The sequence below is a fragment of the Ammospiza nelsoni genome, chromosome 9 (assembly GCF_027579445.1).
Source record: "Ammospiza nelsoni isolate bAmmNel1 chromosome 9, bAmmNel1.pri, whole genome shotgun sequence".
Lineage (NCBI taxonomy): Eukaryota > Metazoa > Chordata > Aves > Passeriformes > Passerellidae > Ammospiza > Ammospiza nelsoni.
In genome coordinates, this window is record NC_080641.1 from 30,534,611 (window position 1) to 30,548,678 (window position 14,068).

The 14,068-nt window shown below is 45.2% G+C and overlaps 2 protein-coding genes across 2 annotated transcripts; both read right to left on the bottom strand.

The window, feature by feature from the left end:
• Window positions 1–4,211: 4,211 nt before the first annotated feature.
• Window positions 4,212–13,906, bottom strand: TXNDC12 (thioredoxin domain containing 12). Its single transcript, XM_059478660.1, has 7 exons — window positions 13,678–13,906; window positions 11,677–11,737; window positions 6,860–6,912; window positions 6,266–6,339; window positions 5,644–5,713; window positions 5,471–5,554; window positions 4,212–5,071 (listed from the first exon to the last, which is right to left on the bottom strand). The coding sequence occupies exons 1-7, from the start codon at window positions 13,766–13,768 to the stop codon at window positions 4,992–4,994; spliced, it is 513 nt and encodes a 170-aa protein (XP_059334643.1). The 5' UTR covers window positions 13,769–13,906; the 3' UTR covers window positions 4,212–4,991.
• Window positions 9,421–10,143, bottom strand: KTI12 (KTI12 chromatin associated homolog). The gene has a single exon (XM_059478448.1). It carries the CDS (start codon window positions 10,141–10,143, stop codon window positions 9,421–9,423), a length of 723 nt encoding a protein of 240 aa, XP_059334431.1.
• Window positions 13,907–14,068: the final 162 nt, after the last annotated feature.

Here is a 14,068-nt window from a genome sequence, read left to right on the forward strand (position 1 = left end):
GGCTGGAGGAGATTCCAGTGTTGGCTGGAGGCAAACAGAGCACGGGAGCAGCACCCACCCATTTGAGATCCCATGGGCAGGCTGTACCTGCCTGCTCCCCCCTCCCTGCCTGTCCCACATCCTGGCTGCTCCCTGCACTTTTCCTGATGCTGTGCCCCGTGCTGGGATGAGAGCCAGCACGGGTGGTGTGTGACAGCCTCTCTCACTGCTCTGAGTCAGAAGCAGGAATGCTGCAAGCACAGGTCAGCCAGTCCCTGCTTCCAGCACAGTTGTGAGCAGAGCAGTTTGGGGTCTCTATTTTTTTTTTTTTTTTTTTTTTTTTGTCCATAATCAAAGGAACTTACTGCAGATTTCACCATCACAAAATGGTGCCATGACATTTTTCACAGCTTGGAGAGGGTCACTCAAGCTTTGGTCATTGTTGCCACTCCCTGTGACAGGTCACAGGGGCTGGCTGGCACTTGTCACCGAAGATTCCTCCTCCTTGGATGGTGCTGACGTGGTGGCACCAGATTGGTGCTGCAGTGGCAGGAGTGGTGCTCCCTGGACAATGGCAGGCCTGGGAACTGTGCACAGCCACACCTTGCTCTAGACAAACCTTGAGGGGAAAAGCAAACTGAGATTATTTGACTAACTGCTTAACAAATCAGCACCTGTTTCTTCAAGGAGGGAAGGGGGAATGGGTTAATATGCCAAATAGTTTAGAGACAAAGTGACTTTTAACATTTAGACAGACCTTGATTATTGTTTCCTGGTTTCCTCCAGGCAGCAACCTTCCCTCTCCAGCCAGTGCCAAAGACAACTTACACAGCTGTCTGGGAAGGGGATGCAACCTTTTAGAGAAACCCCATTTTTGGCTTTGCTGTCTGTGAAATGAGCATGGATTTGCAGTGACTTCCCCTTTTCATCCCACTCTCTGGAGAGAGCTCTGCTCAGAGTAATTCCATCTTTATTGCTTTCTGAATCTCTATCCTCAGGCCTCAAGTTTGGAGCCACCTGTAGCGACGGTTGTCAAGGAGTAGCCCTGGAGTGTTCTCCTGGCTGGGCAAACCCAAGCAGGCACAATACCAGGTCAGCTGCAAATAAATATCACAGCATAACATAAATGCAAATACCTCTCCTCTTAACAAAAGTTAAGAGAAGTTTCATTACCTCCAATATGACCTCATATTCATCGGGGTTTAATAATATTTCACTTCAGAGCTATTTATTACAGGAGCTCTAAACGAGCTCTGCGTGAATGAAGCTCATTAGCAGTTTGATACAGGCTAGACACGGTGGCAGGCAGACAGCCACGGGGACAAAAGTGTGTTTGAAGTAGATGACTCCCAAACTCAGCATGCCAGGATGACAGATGAGACACTCTGGCCGTGCAGGCTTTCTTGGTTGTTGCAGTTTTGTTCCCTGCTGCTCAACATGGCAAAGGAGAGGTTTCCCAAGTCTCCAGCTGAAACTTCCTTTAAAGCCTGTCCAGCCTCAGGTGCACAAAGCAACCTCTGCTCCCAGGCAGCCAGATGGGAGCTGCAATCCAGGCACTCCCTAATTAACTTTGGGATGTTTTTCCTCTGTAGGTTGTTTCTGGAAGAAAGAGAACTGACAGCATGTTTATTTACAAGAGATTAATTCAGCCTGGCAATTTGCTGGGTCTGTACTAAGAATTTTGAAGTGTCTTGGGGTTTTTTATCACCACAGAAGGAGGAAAAGCTGAGAATCCAAGGGGATTTCTAAATGCATCTGAAGAACTGATCATGTAAGTTACTGCAAGTCACACACAGATGGGCAGCACAAGAAACAAAGCTGATGGGGGCAAACTAAGCTGAGGTCTTGGTTTCTGAGCAGTGCTGCAGTGTCATTAACTTCAAACACAGCTACAGGAAACACTGACCTGCAAGCCTCTGAAGCTCTGGGGACTTGTTTGTGTATAAACTCACACAACATACAAAAAGCAATTGCTGGGTGGATCCCTCTGCACAGAAGACAGTGCCAACTATCAAGATCATGAAGAAGCAGGATGTAAAGGAGATAGTAACAAAAATATCCAGGTATAAAACTAACAGGTAGAAAAGAGAAAAATACTTAAGTGACTTAACATCAAAAGTAGGTTTGCCCTACTTTGCCCACAGAGATGTGAAAATAGCTTTTACACAAGGTAACCAGCTGTCCCTAGAAATCAAACTGTGAAAGCACATTAATCATATTCTGCTGATACCCCAGCTAGACACCAAGCAGGGCAGCAAGAGCCAAGCTCCATCCTGCTACAGGGGACAAAAGTGTGCTCTAGAAAAGAGCAAATGGAAGAGAGGATGGGGAAGCTGTACCAGCTCACCCTTTCTGAACATACAGGGGGTAGAAAGGATTGCAGAGAAAGGAGGCAGCTGAAGAACAAAGGAAAAGGGTCATGAAATAAGTTCTTCCTTCCAAAGTACCAAGTCTGGAAGGCATGAAGTGCTAAGGAGAGGAGCTGTGTCAGAGAAGATGTGAAGGAGGATAATTTTGAATCAGGGTGGTCTTAAATGTAAAGAATGAAGCACACTGCTCCTCCCTGTCACTGAAGGGAGATGTCTGTGGATGAAGAACTTTCTAAAAATTACTTTGAGGCCACATTGCTTCAGGCATCAGAGCATTTTGCAAAGAAAGAAACACTTCATGCACATCATCCCCCAGGCTGCAGCTTCACTGAGAGATAAGAGCAGGGCAGAGCTGCTGCAAAGTCATGCATGGAAACTCACTGAGGTGCACCCTGCTAATTTGCATCAGAGATTGCTTTTTAATTATGATTTGTTGAATCCTTTCCCAGATGAACACGCAGAGTCCTCCCCCTGCTGGCAAGTAAAAAAGCCATAGCAATGATTTTTTAGTTATGTCAATCTAAAGCTCTAAATAAAATGAGCATCAGATAGGATCTATTATTTATTTGCTCAATGGATAGAGCTGGGGAAAAAAAGGAAATATTTTGCACAACACAAATCCTTTTTTAAGGCTTATATAGATTTACTTTGAGGTTGATATGACTTGAGAGTAGCAGCTGAGTTCAATTCCATTGCTAATTTACTAGACAATTTGCAAGAGAAGCAGAGGATAAAGCCTGTAGAGTAACTATTAGCAGCTGAGCAGGGTAATTGCAATGTGCAATAATTCCATTAATTCCACTGAGTCCTTGTCTTTTAGTACCCAGTTAAGTTTTAGTGCCTAAAATTTCTTAGTCTGGTCTGGAAAGTAGAATTCCTAATGCTGCTGAACAGTAAAAATTGATTCAGTAGACAAGTTGGGTTCATTGTATAAACAATTTTCCCCACTTAATGTCCTCAGATGGCTCCTCAATAAGTATCTGTAGAAAATTATCTCTTTGTTTGTTATGGGAAGCTATGGCAAGTGTCTTTTGGACAGGAATTTTTGCTTGAGGTGACTAATTTGGTGGCTGAGAGGAGAGCAGTAGGTGGTGTTTATTTTGGCTTTACTATGGCTTTCAACACTGTCTCCCAAAGCATCCCCATAGACAAACAGAAGAAGTACAACCTAAATAAAGGGCAGTGAAATGGATGGAAATCTGGCAGAACAGCTGGCCTGAAGGGGGCTCAGCATACGTGGAGTACCCTTGGTTGATACTTTTTAACACCCAGCTCTGAGCAAACTGGCAGATGATATAAAGCTGGGGAGAGGGGCTGATATCCATGTAACAGTGGTTGTGCTGCCATTGAGGACCTGAAGAGGCTGGAGAAATGGGCACAGAGGGTTGTCAGGAGTTCAAGAAAGGGAAATCCAAAGCCCTTCAACTGGAAACAAGAAAGTATGGAAATCTGTTTTGCTGCACAGGAGAATATGGGAATCCAGGTGGAGAACAAGCTGATCATGGGCCAGCAATGCACTCACGTGACAAAGAAGCCCACAGCAAGCTGGGCTGCATTAGAAAAAGTGTCCCCAGCAGGTCAAGAGGGGTGATTTTACTCCCTGCTATTCTTCACTTCAATTCCAGTAAAGAAATGCATTGCCTTCAACAGTGGGGGTAGAGTAAGAATGGTGAATTGTAATTATATGGAAAAACAAATGATGTATTTTAATTATAAAAAAGGAGAAACCTTCAGCTGTGACAGTCAACATTAATAACCACTGCCACACAAACAAAACAAACAAACACAAACAAACAAAAACATATCCCCCCATGCTTAAGACCATAAAGCTATGCCCTTAACCACAAACCACTCTCTGCATGCTTATGTTTAAAAAGGTTTAATTTTTTCACCCTGGTACAAAAATACAGTACAATGTGATGGCAAGGCATTCGCCAAAAACATTCAAAGAATAAAAGGGGAAACCCCATAAAGCTTCAACACAACCCACCCTCACTTGATGGAACAATCAAAAGGTGAGTGCATAAGGAAAAAGTTACTTTTCTGCCCAAAGGCAAATAAAGATGAATCACACAGTTTTACACAATAATACATTTGCAGAGCTGATAATTCACATGCTATTTGGACATTCATGAAATGTATTCTACTTGGTGTAGTGGCAGAATTCATGGTTTTGGATAGCTAGAAAACAACTGGCCCAGGAACATGCCCCAGTGATGGGAATGCCCAGTAAAAAGTATGGGATCACATAATACCAGTGAGAAAAGAGAGATTCAACCCTGATTAGTGTCAAAATGATGGCTACTTCTAGTTTTTCCCATCACATTGTCCTCAAATTCTGTCTTCCCTACACACCTCCCTTTTAACACCAAATATTAGTGGCTTCTCAAACACACAGAGAGATGTGTTTGCACATTATCCAGTTGTAAAGAACCACCACAGTGCCAACTGCCAGGCAGAGAAAACACTGTAACTGTTGTGTGTGTGTGTGTGTGTGTGTGTGTGTGTACTCCAAACAGGGTTTTTAACCTAACATTGCTGACAGGGGAATTATGTCCCTTCAGTGCATCTATACATTCTTAGTCTGTTTAATCATTTCCTCTCAGTTTTGAAGTGATGAAAAGGTATCATTCAGTGTATTCATTATAGTTCATCTCCCAGGTGCTTTTGTTTGAAAGCATCGCCTGTCAGCTTCTCCTGGGCCTCCTTCATCCCTTGGACAACTGAAAGATCACACAGAGAGATACCAACCATTAATCTCAGGGTGAAAACATCAAGGTGAACTGGTAATGAAAGTGATTTAAAACAACACAGTTACAGAATGTAGATCTACAGATTAATCTGTAAGGGAAAAACAGTCCTGCACCCTTATCCCAACTATGTGTGGCTGGATCATGCAAATTCCATGATTTCCCATGCCAGAACTGGAGACCAAATTAAGTCCTAGAGGCTTTTAGTAGGTATTAAGGTGAATCTTGATTCTGAATATGGTTACTGAGGTATCAGAGAATCACTCACACTGTATTTAACCACTACCAGTTACACTTTAAATTAACATAATTTCTCTCTATTGCCAAAGCTTCATCTCACTAAAAATGTACTTCAAATGATTCAGCACATACCTTGATCAGCATTGGTATAGAAATACTTGTAGCTGGGGTTTCCTCTCTCATTTATGATTTCTGGATGGACCTTTCCACTGGGGTCTGTGAAATAAGAAATCCAACAGGAAATTTAGATGGAAACAGTAAGAACCCAGTGCTGTGAATGGGCACAACAGCTGTGGATGCCTTACCCATGAAAAGGATTCTGGGAATGTAACCTCCATCAGGACTAAAGGCTTCATCCTTTGGCTCTTCATCATCCTTCCACAGCAAGGCAGGAGAGAGGAAAGCTATTAGCAAGACAGCTAACAAAACATGGTGCCTTTTACAGAAACAAGTTACTGCCTTCAGATTCCTTCTACCCTGAGCAATTTACATCTTGAAGAGATGCTAAGTAACTGCAGAATCCTCCACTCTCCAAGGGAAGAAAGTTATTTTTACCTACATAAATATAATTTGTAAAAACAATATTTTTTCTGGTCTGTCAATCTGCATTACTCATCCCACTCTGGTACAGGAATATTTGATATGTACTGAGAGAATGAACATAAATCCCTTTCTTGTGGAAACTGAATCACACAAGGTACAAACTGTTAAATAGACAAAGGCAGAGAGCCAGGTTTATAAACACAATTAAAATAACCAGACTGAAAAATGTCTTTTTAAAACAATGAGCTCTATCAATCAATCCTGAATGCCCATTTAGGAGTGCAGGATTTAGGATGTACACAAAACAGGATGCAACCAGTTGAGTCAGATTCCAAATGCTTCATTACTAGGCAGAACATGGATAGAGAGCAGAAGGCAGCCTACCTCAAGGTTGACCATAACAAAATTATGGGCAAGTTCAGAGATCTCCTTGGATTCAGCAAACTTTGGCTTCAAAGCTAAAGAAAAAAAAAAAAAAAAAGAGCTATGTAAAAGCAGTGGAAAATATTTCAGACTTTCAGGTCAATATCAAAATCTCCACTTCATCCCTCCCTCTGGAGAGGTGGCACTTCTCAATAAGCAGTGAGTAGATGGAATGTATGTGTCCAACCCTTCCAGGCTCAGAACAGGAGGTAACTGAAGCAATTCTTGCCTGGCAGCCATGGGCTGAAGCCTGCCCAACACACATAGGTGGTTCTATTTGATCCAGTGACACAGAAACAGAAATCCTGCTGTAAATCACCACTCCCACTCAACTACCTCAACCTTTAAGGGTTAGCCACATACCCAGCTTGTTTGTTTGCTATGACACTGCCATATTATGCCACTCTCAATGAAATACAAATATCATTAGTTACATTTTGGATGCAAAATTCACATTTCTTATAGCTACATGATGTCTGTACAAAGAAAATTTCAATTAGAAATTGTTGAATTTCATTAGAAATTTCAGCAAGCTCTAGTATTCAATGCACTTACCTTTGCAAGCTCCACACCAGGACTTGTGGATGATAACCATAAGAGGCAAACCACTAACAAAAAGAAGAAAGAAAATTGTCAAAGAAATTCTATTACATGTACAGTTTAATAGTCAAGGCTTCCTCAAAGGCTAAATGTAATGGGAAATAAGTCAGATATAGAGATTATGGAGTGCTCTAAGATTGTCTTGCAAAAAGCTTTCCCAATCTTAAAACATGTGATAAAATTATTATAGCTGCCAGCCAATAACTGCTTGTGTAGAGGAGGAGACTTTCTCTTCTGAGTTTAGGTTTCTCAGATACACAACTGGTCATGCTTTTTTACCCTGGCAATGGTTAATGACAGCAGCTGCTTGAGAGATCTCAGGATGGATTTTCGTGGCTGCTTAAGGCAATCCTGTGGGTGACAATCTCTGCCCATTACAGCCCAAGTCTCACTGAGCAAACCAGCAAACCCAAAAACCCAGCAAACCCTTTGGCTGCCTGCATGGCTTCCTACACATTTGTATGCTGAAACGAATTGTGATAGATGTGTCCAGTACCAGGGCTAAGGAGAGGGGGTCTGTGAGGAACTGCAGCTTAAATAATGTGCAATGCAAAAGGACCAAAGTTATTTTTGATTTCACTCTTCCCAAATAATTCATTTTACATTTTCTAGCTACAGTACTCAGAGATTGTTTCCATACAATAATGATATGGCTTCCAGAACAGTAAGAACAGCCTAAAATTAGGTGAAGGAGAGGAAGGAATCAGGAGAGAACATCCTATATGGATATTTCTTTCAGGATATGCCAAGCAAAGCAAACTGTAAGCTTTCTCTGACTGCAAACTCTGCACCATTTAGGGGATAAAAATAAAGTCAAATTTTCATACACATGAATTATTAACACCTTTGCACACCACAACATTAATTACTAGCAGAACTATGAGTTTTTCTTTAGGTGTAAATAGACATGAAAGGGAATCTCTACTTAACAATGTTCAGTAATGAATTTTAGAATGAGGAAAGGGTGGAAATGAAGCCATTAACATTTAGAATTGTTTAAACACAAATTTGCCATCTACAATTAACTGATATGTCATCAACTTTATATCTGCTTGAGTAAGGAGCAAGAATACACATTTCCCTAGTAAAGCTTGCACTGCCTCAGTGCCCTCTCACTGACTTCTTTTCATTGTTTCTATAGAGTCCAAAATTATTTTGCTTATTTCTTGAGGAGAGGCTGATTTAAGACAGGATTTAGGACTGTTCTTATCATCAAGGATTAGTGATTCAAGTTGAAAGAGTTCAATGGTCTGGTGGGTCAGCATGGGCATACACTTTTTAAAGAGAAATTTTAAAAGCAGATTTTAAATGCAAGTGCTGACTTCCTTGAAATACCAACTCTTAGTCAGTGAGAACTCACAGAGGTTTGAGTTAATTGATGTGTTTTCTCAGCTCTGTTCTCTTTATTTTGACTTGTAAAGTAAACTTATTTATATAAAAACATTTTGTAGTCATTTCTCAGTTCTGCAGTGCATAAAGCCCCTTAGCAGCTGGTGTGCCAGACAGACAGACACTGTAACTGAAATAACTCTTCCTGCCCCACTTCACCATTTCATCCCAGTGAGCACTACATGTAAAATTAAAATCAAAAGCCACCATTTATTACAATGAAGAATGAAGGATCCACCAGAAAGGGAGAAGTTTATATAAGCTGTACCCAAAATTATTAGAAACTTAGCTATCCATCACAGCCAGTACAGACTTATGAGTTTCACACAGAACAGAAATAAATACATTTATTTCTGTCATTTTAGCTCATTTTTCCTATGACAGCACTCATTCTTAGGCAATTTGTGTTTTTAAGGGTGTAAAATGATGGTTTTAAGGGTGTATAATGACCTTGAAGACAAAAGACATGGCCAAGTTTTTTTCAGTAAAATAGTCCTGCAGGTAAATTAAGACTTTACTCCATTTAAGGCACACATTTTATTATTAGACCCGAAACAGAAAAGTTTGAGTCTGTTAAGCCAGCACCCTTTTGTAAAGTTGAAAATCTCTCTTGGGTCAGTCAGATTTTTTTGAAACAGTCACATCCTAAAAATACAGCCTGTTCCAGTTCTGCACCTGAAGTCTCTTCTGCAGTTTGACATTTTCTGGTGGCAGTTCTAGAAAAACAATCTTCTTATTCCAGACACACACATGCCAACGTGGAGAGAATCTTCCCTACAGTCATCACCTTTTACACTGTCACATCACACTATTTGATTACTGGGGTTTGCATCTCCACAGAGATTTCATTGCTTGGGGATGCACCAGTAGCTCCCTTTTTACAAGAAGCCAGTGGGGAGAAGGCAGGGCTGAGGAACTGCTTCCCTGGAGATCCCCCAGCAATACAGCTGGCTCGGCTGCTGCAAGACACGGTGCCCGCCTTCCCCGAGCCGCTGCTGCTGCCCAGTGATCCGAGCATCCCCGACAGGCGGGACCCGGGCTCCGCAGGTCTGTGCCCCAAGGCACATTCATCCTGCTGGAGTACTCGGGGCCGGACCGCCCCACGGCTGGGTGGCACGGGTGGCACTTCACTGGATGCTGCGGCTCAGGTACTGCACGAACATGCTGGCCAGCTGGGGCAGGTTTTCCTCGCTGGGCTGCATCTTGGTGTAGCTGATGAACTGCCTCCGCAGCCGGCTCAGCTCGGCCACGCTGACGGGCCGGCTCAGCACCAGCCCCTCGGCCACGCCGGGGACGCGGACGGTCTCTCCGGGCTGCGCCCCGCTCCTCTGCGCGGCCAGCACGGCGGCCAGCACGTCCTGGGTGACGCGGTCCAGCTGGTGCAGGAAGCCGCAGGACTGCAGCGGCTGCGTGCGGGTGGAGCGGTGCGGCGGCGGCGGGGCGCTCTCGAACAGCGCGGCGCGGATGGCGCCCAGCGGCAGCGGCTCCTCGCCGCGCACCGTGAACAGCGGCCGGTCCCAGCGGCAGCTCGGGTCGGGCTCCTCGAAGGGCGGCTCGTCGGGGCCGCCCGCGCCGCCGGCGCAGTGCAGGAGGCAGCGCGCCGTGCCCGCCTGCCGCGCCGCGCAGTACAGCTCGTAGCGGATGCTCCGCAGCTCGTTGCCCGCGTCCACGATCACCACGTCCCGCCGGCTCAGCCGCCGCTCCACCTCGGCCCGCAGCGCCGCCCGGCCGCCCTCCGCCTCGGCCACGACGTGCGCCGCCCGCTCCGGGCCGCCCAGCGCCTCCCGCAGCTCGGCCGCCCGCCGGCTCTTGCCGCTGCCGGGCCGCCCGCACAGCACCACCAGCGGCATCGCCCCGCCACCGACACCGACACCGCCACCCGACCCGGACGTGGAGCGACTGCTTCCGCCGGGCACAGGCACACACACACACCCCCACAGCTCGCCCGGCCCCGCACGGCCCCCGGGGTTCCTCCTCCCCGCGGGCGGAGAGAATCCCCAGCACGGCCCCGGCACCGCGACACCGCCCTGCGCGGCGTCCCGCTCAAAAACGCCATCGCAGCAGCTGCTGGAACGGAGGGACCGCGCCCTCGCCCTCAGGGAACTTAAAACCGACAAATCCCCAGCATCCCGTGACATTGTGGAGTTTACAGAATTGAAATTGAAGGTTTGAAACTTCCTAGACCACCGGCTCTGGTGCATCTCATTTGATGCATTCCAGATAATTTTGTGTAATTTTACATCTCCTGATTTATGGTCAGACTTAGGAAAAAATAAGTACTTTTTACGTTTATATTTTCATTGCAAGTAGTAGTTTCTTCCAAGCCTTCAATTCAATAACGCTGAAATGCTGCTGTGCTCAAATCAGCGAGCAGATCTGTGTATCAGCAATGAAAGGAGAGTGTGGTTCACACCCATCCCATCCCATCCCTTGCTGCAGGGTCTTTTTGAGCAGGAGCACCAATCCTGCCCAAACCTGAAAGCTCAGACCTTGCCATCCCTCCCACCCTCTTCTGTCTCATTTTAAAGCTTCCTCTGCTGCTGCTACAATTATAACTGTCAAAAATGATTTTTTTTTTTTTTTCAAAAATGCCAATGTATCAAGTTATCGAAACTTGTAAGACTTCTGAAGTGTACCATCTGGGTTAATTCAATGTCTGCACTGGAGTGTAGAACTTGCCAGATGGATCAGTTTGAGAGCAGAGCTAAATTAAACAGCAAACCTGGAAGGCATGAGTAATTTCTGCTCATGTCAGCATTGTCAGATCTGGGTTATAAAGTTAAAATGCAAGTAGAATTTATAAGGATGCTATTCTCCTTCTTGGATTTTAACAAGAAGCAGAAGAAACTCTGAGAAAAGAAAGTCAAGATGTAATTTTTCATAGAGACATTGCTCTTTTTAGAATTTAAGCTTAGCCCAAACCAGGTTCTGTCACTTCACTACAATTTGAAACTTCCAGATTTTTGCTGCAGATGGAAACAAAATACCTCATGCTGAGGCCTCATCCATACAGGCACAAGGAATTTTAGGGAACTCTTAGCACTGCTGAGTTTAGGAACATTGAGCACCACTTACACTTATATTTGTGTGTTTGAGAACCATATCTTTCTTTACTGTAATAAATAATTATTTTCTTGTTTCAAAGACATGCTAGGGCTTCAATCACTTAATTAGACTGCAGTAATTAAACCTAAGTGGTGCCTTAGCAAACTTAACAAAACTCTGTATTTTCTCTCCAATAACCTGTAGGGATCTGAAGAGTCTCCTAAAACACCCTCATTTTTGCTAAAAGAATCTTTTCTGTGATTAAATTTAGGGCTGAATTAGAACCATTGTGAAAGCTTCTGAAGACACATTTCTGTATTTAAAACTAATGAACATACCTGGCTGCTGCCTCTTTCTTCCCATCTTCCAGTGTTCTCCAATGAATATGATCTCCAAAACCTGCCAGAGAGAAGGGTTTATAAATGCTGCATTATTTAACATGCCAGCTAACAGAGGAAAACAGCCCAACCCTCGAGAGTATTTTCAACTCATTTTATATTCTTTTTTTAAAGACAACTATAGCCCCACTTCTGGAAAGACTTCTGGAAATACTTACAGCCCACACAGTCGTATGAGGAATCCCATTGAAATTAATTAACAAAAACATACCATGCTCATGAATATTTCTATATATGTATGTATATGACACTAAAATCCCCCAAACAGATATTAAATTGAAGTGCCTTCTGATTATTCTCTGTTCTTTTTCAATTTGTGAACATTTATTATCTGATGAATGACAAATTAAACATGTCAGCATTTGGCTTCTTAAATCCCACTGAAGGTGAACTAAACTCAAACTTAAAAGCTTTGAGGCCAACATATAATCATTAATTGCTCTAAAGCTATTATGCTAAGTATTCCTGCTGATGATAATATCATGGAAGAGCAAGAAAGAACACAGAACACAACTATACAGATTTCTGAGTGTTACAGTGACAGAAGATGCAGGAAATATTTTATCTGGCATCCAGATAACAAGTCTTGTTATGTCAATTGACTTAAGAGTGAGTCAGTGTATGTTTAACAGTTGCAAAGCCAGGGTTGGTTTTTTTTAGTAGCCAACACAGCACATGGCCAAAAGCCACCTGGAGAGCTCAGATGAAGGAGATCCAGGAGCTGTACAAAGAGGAACTCTTCGTGGAACACCTCCTCAGAGGTCTTGGTTCCAGTAATTAACAATTACTGTGCTGGATGGCCAAACATGGTTTGCCCCCTCCCATCCCTAAGGGTTTGGATTAGTCAGGAACCAGCCCAAGGTGCTGAGGGGAGCAGATTTTGGGAGCTACACAGAGATCAGGAGCCACAGACTGCCCAGTGCAGACACAGGGGAAAGTGGACATTGTCTCCAGCAGACAACTGTGGCAAAGAAGCTGGAGAAAGCCTAAAACAAGGCAAGGTTTTGCGACACCTCCCTTCAGCATCCGGGAGGTGAGGGCAGTGGCACAGTGTTTGTGTTACCTGATCTCTGCTGATATGAGCAAATATGAGCATAAGTGATGCAACACATCAAACAGATGAGCTCAGAGCAGGGTGGAGATGCCTCGTCCCTGTCCCCTCACAGCCAGTGCTGAGGCAGCCCGTGACACAGGGCCGCGTTTGTACGAGCTCAACATCCCAGAGCAAAACCCAGCTGGATTAGCACAAGTCACGTTTACCCGGAATATTGACACCTCAGCTATTTCAGTCAAAGGCCAAAATGTTAAAATAATAAAAACTTTCTATTGTTCTAACTGGGAAACACTTTCCAAAAGCTTTTCTATATTTAAAACAAACCCCAGTTTGTGGTGAGCTTCGGTGTGTTTTTTAAAGCATTGCCCAACACATTACAGAGCGTATCTTTTGAATGAAAGTCATCTGGGGAATTAAAGGGTGAATGGCTGGCTGGGGTCCACACCACAGCTTTGCTGTCATTGATCAAATTGGTTACAACCAGCCTCAAGGAGGAGATTTACCTCTACGGCCAAGCCACCACCTGGGCTGATGCCCAGCCCCGGCTGAACCGGGCTATTAGACACGGTAATTAGACAGAGAGCCTGGTCAAGCCAGGAGCGGGGTGAGGAGCGGTCACCAAGGGCAAGGGAAGCGGAGGGCGGAGGGAAGGGCCATTCATCGCCTGCCAGGAGCCCGACGGAGGCGCCGGGCACGGCGGGGCTGCTCCCCGGGGCTCCCCTCAGGAGCTTCAGCCAGAACCCGACCACAGCGGCGGAGACCCCGCAAAGCCCCCCGCGCCTCCAGAGCCCGAAGCTGCGCCCACTGCCCCCGCGGGCTGAGGGGACCGGACCCGCCCCGAGTGGGGACAGGAGTTGGGGAAAGCCCGAAGAAAGCGTTTGTCTGACCCTTTCCGAGCCCTCCCGCGGCGGCGGCGGCGCAGGCCGCCAGCACCAGGCACAGGCAGAGGATGGAGGCTGCCGCGGGCTGAGCCTTCATGGTGTCGGCGCGGGCAGCGGCGGCACCCGGGTACGGCCCCGAACCTCCGGACAGGACAGGACCCGCTCAGCTGGACTTTTTTTTTGTGTGTGTCTTTTTTTTTTTTTTTTTTTTTTTTTTTTTTTTTTTTCTTTTCCGTTTTTTAAAGCCCAGGAAGTGATGTGTGGCGGATGTGGGCGGTGCACCGCCCTGACGGTCGGCCCGGGGGAGGCAGCCGGTGGGAACGGAGTGGGGGGCTTGGAATGAGCTCAGCTCCTTACAGGGACCCGGGACCCCCGGGATAGGAGTCATCGCACCGGG

Bases quoted from the DNA above. Each gene is read 5' to 3' on its own strand.
- TXNDC12 (XM_059478660.1), bottom strand. From the start codon at position 13,768: ATGAAGGCTCAGCCCGCGGCAGCCTCCATCCTCTGCCTGTGCCTGGTG. The intron at 6,913-11,676 runs GTATGTTCATTA...TCTTTTTGTTAG, and splicing joins AAGAAAGAGGCAGCAGCCAG to TGGTTTGCCTCTTATGGTTA. The intron at 5,555-5,643 runs GTAAGGCATCCA...CTTATTTCACAG, and splicing joins TCCCAGAATCCTTTTCATGG to ACCCCAGTGGAAAGGTCCAT.
- KTI12 (XM_059478448.1), bottom strand. From the start codon at position 10,143: ATGCCGCTGGTGGTGCTGTGCGGGCGGCCCGGCAGCGGCAAGAGCCGG.